Genomic DNA, 9,070 nt, shown 5'->3' with positions numbered 1-9,070 from the left:
TACAAGTTATTGTTTGTAACAAAGAAATTGAGCGAATAGAATTTCATTTGCAACCAAACCGAATAATTAATAAATTATTTATATTATGCTACATTAACTATATTTATAATGTAATCTTATTTAATATAAAATAATACGTATATATTAAAATATTAATAAAATGCGATAAATAAATGCAATAAAATTTATTATTAATTAAAAAATAATAATTATATTACACGTCTCGTTCTCGATGATAACAGGTAGTAATGCTTCGCATTGCACAAATCTCACAACATTTCAGAGTATAGAATTTGAAACTGGTGCGCCGGGCCCCAGTAGAGGGTCTACGCGCCTTCCGTCGTTATATTGTTTTGTTGTGCAAAATTTTGATTACGTTTCGAGTATAGCTCTCAAGTTAAAAACCGAATTTTCGACAACAAGGGTACTAATAGAAATGCCGCATGAGAGGAAAAGGAAGCGTACTCGATCTCGATCAAGGGATCGTAGAAGAAGTAGGGACGAGACGAAAGAAAAGCTGGAAAACCTCCAGACTCAGCTGAATAACCTCACTAGCATACTCGGTCAATTGACCCAACGCCCTGGTAGGTGCAAGTTATGATAGTTTCCACACGAAACTTTCATAGTTGCATCATATTTTGACATTCCATACGAAGGTCTAAACAAGAGTTATGCAGGTTTCCATACGAAACATATTTATAACCTAATTAAAGCGCGGCAGTTCCACACGAACGCCAAAGCGCTATGTCCATACGACAACATAAAAAAAAAAAATATCTGTGAAAGAAGTTCAATAAGAACATACATTCACAGCTTACAAGTTTTGTTTACGAAGCTTGGTTATGAAGTTAGACAATTCCAAACGAATGTCAAACTTATGTCATGTCCACACGACAACGACAATTTCAGGATGTACAGAACGAATGGAGTGGCAATTTCACACGAATGCCACTGGCAATAAGCCACACGATAAATGACATATTTTTTTTATTCAAAAATATTAGGTGTACAACTTTGCTTCCGCCGTTTTCCTATAGATGGCTTTAGCGGTAAGTAGTGGTCGAAATAAATAGATCATAGACGTCATGCAATAAACTTGGGCATCTGTCAACATAACCCCATAGAAACATTAGTCGATTTGTGTTTGCATCATAAAGTTATTCTCGATTGAAAATGTCAGTTTACGAGCCAAATTCTCGTCATTTGCGGGAGGTTTTAATTTTCTGCTTTAATATGAAGAAATCTGGTGCTGAGGCTCATCGAATGCTCTCAAATACTTATGTTGAGGCCGCTATTAGTGAAAGAACGTGTCGTGAGTGGTTTCAATGCTTCAAGAACGGTGATTTTCACGTCGAAGACCGGCATAGCGGTGGAAGAGAGAAGGTTTTCGAAGATGCAGAATTGGAGGCATTACTTAATGAAGACTCGAGTCAAAGTCAAGAAGAATTGGCACGATCATTGGGAGTGATTCAACAAGCAATTTCAAAACGCCTCAAAGACATGGGAATGATTCAGAAGCAAGGGAATTGGGTGCCGTACGAGTTGAAACCGAGAGATGTTGAACGGCGTTTGTTTGCTTGTGAACAGTTGCTTGAAAGGCAAAGACGGAAGGGGTTTCTGCATCGCATTGTGACTGGGGACGAAAAATGGGTTCATTACGATAACCCCAAGCGCAGAAAATCATGGGGATATCCCGGCCATGCTTCCACGTCGACGGCCAAACCGAATATTCACGGCTCCAAGGTCATGTTCTGTAAATACAGAAATGGTGGGACCAGCTCGACGTAATGTATTATGAGCTGTTAAAACCGACTGAAACAATCACAGGCGATCGTTATCGAACGCAATTAATGCGTTTGAGCCGAGCATTAAAAGACAAACGGCCGCAATACAACGAGAGACACGATAAAGTGATTTTGCAGCATGACAATGCTCGACCCCATGTTGCGAAAGTGGTCAAGACATACTTGGAAACTTTGAAATGGGAAGTCATACCCCACCGTATTCTCTAGACGTTGCTCCCTCTGACTATCACTTGTTTCGATCAATGGCACACGGCCTGGTTGACCAGCACTTCCGGTCTTATGAAGAAGTAAGAAATTGGATCGATTCGTGGATCGCTTCAAAAGATGACCAGTTTTTTCAACGCGGAATTCGTACGCTGCCCGAAAGATGGGAGAATATGTTTACCCTCCTATCTTCCTTTTTTCTGTGTTCCTTTTTCAGATATTACTGAAAACAAAGAAATCCTGGATAGTCAAACTGTTTCCTCAGTAGAGCAGATTCCATCTGAGCACATAGAAAATTCATCTGTTGATGAGATAACTGATGAGTCGGTCATTCCCGAGGATATATTGGATTTATTGGGGGACGATCCCAATGCAAATAAAGAATTGACAATCAAGTTCCATCCAGAGCTCAAACGCAGATGGGAGAAATGGATGCAGGAAGGTTTTCCGGAGGAAAACAAGAAAGCTATCCTACAAAAGTATCCAAGGAAACAAGAATTATATTCTGAGGCTCCCAAGGTTAATTTGGAAATCGTTCCAATTTTGTCCGAGATTACTATTAAAAGAGACCATCATTTTCTTGAGACACAAAACTGTGTAGATTCTGCAATATCAGCTCTGGCTGCTGCAGTTTCATTAATTCTCGATGATCCCGATGACGGCATTGATCAGGGAATGCTCACAAAATATCTTTGTGATGCTGGAAAGTTATTGTCTGACGTTTTTTATCAGCAATCTGTGGCCAGAAAATCTTTTATCACTCCTTTGCTAAATAAGGGCGTTAAACCCACAATTGAGGCTACTACATCGGATGAATGGCTGTATGGAAACAAATTTGCCGAACAGGTTAAAGAAGTTCAGGCAATCGGAAAGGCGTGTGCAAAAATCAGAGCCCAAGATAAACCAAAAGTATCGACATATAAATCACGAAATCAGGGAAACTTGAAATACCCACCTGCCAGGTACAGGCAGGTGGGGACGTATCCGAGACGATCAACAATCAAATTCAAGCCACGGAGCCAAAGAACAAGCCAAGGTGCATCAAAACCCTCGAGTCGAACGTCAAGCCAATCGACGTCGACGAAGAAGTAAAGGAGGTAAGAATCCAAGCAGGTCGTCTTAGACTTTTCATCGACCATTGGAAAGAGATCACTACTGACAAATATATTTTTAACTGCTTGAAAGGATATAAGATTCCTTTCAGAGAAACTCCTCGCCAAGACAAATCATCTAAGGATTTTGTCTGGTCAGAATCAGATCAGGTAAAAATTGCTCTGGAGATCAACAATTTAATGTCCAAAAATGCAGTTGAAGAATGTGAAGATTGCGAAGGACAGTTTGTCTCTTCTTATTTTCTGGTTCCGGAATCTGATGGTTCTAGCAGGTTTATTATTAACCTAAAAAAGTTAAACGAATTTATAGATACCTGTCATTTTAAAATGGAGGACATTTGTTCAGTTAAAAGCTTATTAACTCAGGGGGCATATATGTGCTCCCTTGATTTAAAGGACGCATATTTTCTTGTTCCAATACATATAAACACAGAAAATATTTACGATTCAAATTCAAGAACAAACTGTTCCAATTTACTTGTCTACCCTTTGGACTATCTACAAGTCCGTACATTTATACAAAAATTATGAAACCAGTCATGCATAAATTGAGAACAATGGGCATTTTATCTCTAATTTACATTGACGATTTTCTCTTTATACATAAATCCTTTAATAGGTGTCTAACTAATATAAATGAAGCAATAAACCTGCTGGAACATTTAGGTTTTGCAATAAACTATTCGAAGAGCTCATTAACTTCAAGCCAAAAATGTAAATATTTAGGTTTCATAATTAATTCTGCTGAATTTAGACTAGAGTTAACTGAAAAGAAAAAACTGCAGATCGCAAATCTGACTAATCAATTCAAGATAGGAAGTTGCTATAAAATTCGTGAGGTGGCTAGAGTACTCGGGGTGCTAACAGCGGCATGTCCGGCGACAGCATACGGCTCAATTTACTGTAAACGTTTAGAAAGACAGAAATTCTTGGCACTACTCCTAAATGACAATGATTATGAAGGAAAGATTTATATAAATAAAGCCATGTCTGATGACTTACTCTGGTGGAAAGAAAACTCACAGACAGGGTGCAACCCTATTAGAATTCTTAAATTCGCCCTAGAAATTTCTTCAGATGCTTCATTAACTGACTGGGGAGCTCACTGTCAAGGATCTAGTAGCCAAGGTTTCTGGAATCGACATGAGAAACATTATAGTATCAATTACCTTGAATTACTAGCGGCTTTCTTTGCACTTAAATGTTTTGCTCCTTCATTGTATAACTGCGAAATTCTGCTAAGAATGGATAATACATCTGCAATATCTTACATAAATAGAACAGGAGGTGTTCAATTTCCTCACCTTAGTGAGTTAGCCAAAAAGATCTGGCAGTGGTGCAAAAGCCGAAAAATTTGGATCTTTGCATCGTATATTCCCTCAAAACAAAACGTGGAGGCGGATGCGGCTTCTAGAGTAACTAATATAGATACTGAGTGGGAATTAGCTCCTGAAGCTTTTAAAAAATTAAATAAAGAATGGGGTCCATTTACAATAGACCTATTTGCTTCTAGATCGAACAGAAAATGTAAGCGTTTTTACTCTAGATATCCGCAACCGGATGCAGAGGTGGTAGATGCTTTTACAGTTACATGGAAAAACGAAAAACTCTATGCGTTTCCACCTTTCGCTCTCATCGCGAGAACACTACAAAAAATAGTTGCAGATAAGGCTGAGGGCACAGTGGTCGTTCTTTTCTGGCCAGCTCAGCCTTGGTATCCATTCTTTGCTTCACTCTTATCTGCTCCACCTATAATTTTTGATCCACACGATAACTTATTATTATCTCTCTGTAGACGATGGTCACACCCGCTGGCGTCAAAACTTTCATTGGTGGTAGGGAACTTATCCGGATGGCGTTCCTGAAGAAAGGAATCAATGAAGACTCAGTGGATATTATGATTAACTCCATAACAGTTTCGACACTCAAACAATATCAAGCTCATCTAAAATTATGGTGGGACTTTGCATCGGTAAACAGCATTAATATGTTTCAAGCAGATACGCCCGCGATTATAAGTTTTTTAACAAAAAGATTCAAAGAAGGCGCTAGCTATGGTACACTAAATTCAACAAGATCGGCTATCTCTCTTATCTCCTTACGTGATATCTCTAGTGATGTTCTAATATCACGGTTTTTTAAAGGGATTTTCAAACAAAAACCTACAAAACCCAAGTACTCTAGCATCTGGGACACTGCACCGGTACTTAACTATTTAGAAAATATTAATCCTTTGAACCAATTTAAGGCCAAAGAAGTAGCAGAAAAGACTGCGACACTTTTAGCATTAGCTACCGCACATAGACTTCAAACATTAGCTTTAATAAAGACAGATAATATTTTGATTTCAAGTACTGGTATTACTATTAAAATACCAGACTTGATAAAAACTTCAAAACTAAGTAATTTTCAACCTGAATTAATTCTTCCGTTTTTTAGAGAGAAACCAAGTCTCTGTGCAGCCTCAGTTGTTATAGAATATTTAGATTACACTAAAGACCTAAGATCGAATAATAATAAGAGATTATTGATTTCTACCGTGAAGCCGCATGGTGACGCAACAGCGCAAACAATTGCACATTGAATCAAGTCTCTACTCAATAAGTCAGGCATAAATACAGATCAGTTTTCCGCATATAGTACTAGACATGCTGCAGTTTCAGCAGCCCACCGAAAAGGCGTCGATATAGATACAATTAGACGTACAGCAGGATGGTCCGTCCATGTCACAAACCTTTGCAAGGTTTTACAATAAACCGATCCAATTATCTGATAAAAACTTTGCGCACTCCATACTTAAGGAATAAAAAATTATTTTGCTCAGGCGGTTTCTTCTTTAAAAAAAAAACAAAAAAAAAACATGCTTTTGTGGCGGTCCAACGAACCACCACAAGATCGAAACGACCACCCGGTATATGCGCCGACGAACTTTGACGTGCAGGGCGCGCGGAGCCCGCGCGCAGGAACGAAACGAGCCGCAAGAGCCCACCGCGACGCGGCGACCATCGCGAGCGCTATCAATGAGTGGGATCCGTTGAGTGGGGCTTATAAGGCCGTGCAGTAGGCCCAGACGGCGAGTCGTCGCTCAGCTAATGGAGAGTACATTCCGAAGCAAAGACACGTATAGAGCGGAGAAATCCGCCGCAAAGCATTTGTCCACAGGAAATTGACACCGAGGGCAAAAACACAGCGCAGCCTTCCAGGGTCCAGACCGCCGCCCAAATCACCGGGCAACGAGCGGACAGGAGGAACCGAGAGCCCACAGTCGCCGGAGCCGCTTCCAAAGGATAAACGCGTAGGGTGGAGCCTACTTCCGTGGAAGCTTATCCCGCTGGACTTGGAGCCGCCTCAACTAACGCGGCCCCCACGGTTCTTCCTCAAGACGTGGGACATACGCTTAAGACGCTACACGTCACCCAGGGAAGCCTGGACAGCACCGCTTCTATTATCGCCGCTCCCAGCTTCACCAACACGTCCGGTGACACGGGAGACGCAGACAATACCACCAAGCCGAGTACATCGCGGCGTCCAAGCAGGGCCACCTTCTGGAGTCGACCAGGCGTCACAATCGGACAGCGACTGGGAATCTTCCACGCGCGTTTCCAGCACGCAGACAGATCCGGAAGTTACCGCACGATCGACAGAGACCGGCAACGACCTTAAGCCGTGTTCACCGGCACCGAGCTCTCAATCTGAGGCCTTGTCCACAAGGAGCCGGAAGACACCGCAGCACGACCCTAAGACGAGTTCACGGACACCGAACACTCAACCTAAGGCCCCATCCACAGGGAGTCGAAAGCCGCAGAAGATCGCACGGCGCGAGTAGTGGGGACCGCTGCAACATACTCGCTCCACACCGTCCATCACGTGGAGAGAAAAGAGACAGCGATAATCAGCTCTTGTAAGGGCTCAAACGAAACGGCCCTTTTCAGGGCCACCAAACATATGAACGTAGAACATTCACAAACATTCGCAAAATTTTACAATAAGCCGATACAAACTCCAAATAATAATTTTGCGCACTCGATATTGAAAAACTAAAACATGATTTATGTTCTTATTAGTTCTTATATCTTATGTTATTAATATGTATCATTTGTTTGCAATTAAAAAAAAAATAGAGAGAGTTGTCACAGACTCTAAAAGTCTACCTATTATCATCGAGAACGAGACGTGTAATATAATTATCCGATCAAACGAGCCCGTCGAAGGCGGGCGAAGTTCGATCGCAATTATATGAAACGTCTCGTTCGAAGATGATCCGTTTCCACCCTTGTTTATTAAAGGGATCCCAAAGGGTCTGTTTTACCGATAAAAACTTTATTTTGCAAAATCTTTTTGTTGATTATAGATATCAAAAAATCCTTTTCCACAATTAAAGTATACATAATAACGGAGGGCGGAGTTTAACATTTCATATGAAAAGTGGAAAAAAATGATAAAATTACAGTTTAGTTATCGGCCTGTGCCGTCAACATTTACTTAATATAAAAGATTTGTAATCTGCACGTGCCTAATCAGTGAACCCCGCACTCGGCATTTCATCAAAGAGTATAAATGAGCTTAGAGAAGTGAGTTCAGAAGCTTTATAAAAAAGATTTTGCAAAATAAAATTTTCGTGCATATGTGTGTGTGCGAGATGGAGGCTCAAGAGTAAAACAGAGCAGTAGATTAGTTGCGTGATGTCGCGATAGACAGAGCTGCAATCGTACATGACAAACACAGACATAATCGTACTATCTTCGTCTCTTTCATGCGTGTGAGAGTAATATACATGTACGCACTAACATTATTGCAGTATCTTTTTTCTCTCAATCATACGCTCTGTCACGCTCTGTCTCTTTCTAATCGCTCGCTCGCTATGAACTACGTATCGCTTCATGCTCCTCGCATATTCACTTACGCGTTCACTCGCGCTTCTCTCTCTCACTCTCTCTCTCTCTCTCTCTCTCTCTCTCTCTCTCTCTCTCTCTCTCTCTCTCTCTCTCTCTCTCTCTCTCTCTCTCTCTCTCTCTCTCTCTCTCTCTCTCTCTCTCTCTCTCTCTCTCTCTCTCTCTCTCTCTCTCTCTCTCTCTCTCTCTCTCTCTCTCTCTCTCTCTCTCTCTCTCTCTCTCTCTCTCTCTCTCTCTCTCTCTCTCTCTCTCTCTCTCTCTCTCTCTCTCTCTCTCTCTCTCTCTCTCTCTCTCTCTCTCTCTCTCTCTCTCTCTCTCTCTCTCTCTCTCTCTCTCTCTCTCTCTCTCTCTCTCTCTCTCTCTCTCTCTCTCTCTCTCTCTCTCTCTCAGAAAACAAGAATAGAAAGAATAAAAGTCAAACAAATAAAAGATTATAATAATAGGAATGAAAGAATATAATAAAGAACAAGCAGAGAAAGAGAGAGAGAGAGAGAGGGAGAGAGAGAGAGAGAGAGAGAGAACGAATGAGGAGTAAGCGAGATAGCTAACATGAAAGACTTCCGAAGTTTCGCTCGCGAGGCTCGCTTTATCTATAATCTCTCGCGTTATATACCGTTACTGTAAAATTTTTGTTTTTCGCGCTTATTGATCCGAAAAAAATTACAATGAATTCATGATATTTTACCAATTAAAACAATACGAAACACGAAATCGGATAATTTTTAATCAATTATATAATTAAAATTATGATTACTTATTTCATTAAAAATAATCCGACTTATGTCATATTTAGTGTCATTTTAAACGCAAAATGTAATTAATCCATTACAATTATTTTCACATATATAAAATGCGAAATACAGAGATTTTATTTTCTATAATAAGATGACATATACACGTCAAAGATTACAGATAAAGGGAGCCTGGCGAGCGAGACTTCGGAACTCTTTGATGTTTGTCATCTCGAAATTTGATCAATTAAGACAAAGAAATTTTAGTTTCTTTTATTCCAATTAGTCAAATTCCAATCTTTAATCTTTATTTTTCAATCCATAGT

General features: G+C 40.3%; 1 protein-coding gene and 1 pseudogene across 2 annotated transcripts; both read left to right on the top strand.

Annotated features, from left to right (window-relative positions):
• Nucleotides 1-3,356, top strand: LOC115238863. 2 transcript variants are annotated; one of them, XM_029812999.1, is made up of 3 exons: nt 1-584; nt 2,227-3,106; nt 3,214-3,291. In XM_029812999.1, exons 1-2 carry the CDS (start codon nt 233-235, stop codon nt 3,099-3,101), a joined length of 1,227 nt encoding a protein of 408 aa, XP_029668859.1. In that variant the 5' UTR covers nt 1-232; the 3' UTR covers nt 3,102-3,106; nt 3,214-3,291. The 2 variants fall into 2 exon arrangements, with proteins under 2 accessions (XP_029668859.1, XP_029668858.1); XM_029812998.1 differs by having other exon boundaries at nt 2,227-3,356.
• A 799-nt stretch (nt 3,357-4,155) lies between these two features.
• Nucleotides 4,156-6,006, top strand: LOC115238864 (annotated as a pseudogene).
• The last annotated feature ends 3,064 nt before the right edge of the window (nt 6,007-9,070 follow it).

Source organism: Formica exsecta, unplaced genomic scaffold (assembly GCF_003651465.1).
Source record: "Formica exsecta isolate Colony F162 unplaced genomic scaffold, ASM365146v1 scaffold3603, whole genome shotgun sequence".
NCBI classification, from domain to species: domain Eukaryota; kingdom Metazoa; phylum Arthropoda; class Insecta; order Hymenoptera; family Formicidae; genus Formica; species Formica exsecta.
This window is presented reverse-complemented; position numbering and strand designations above follow the sequence as displayed.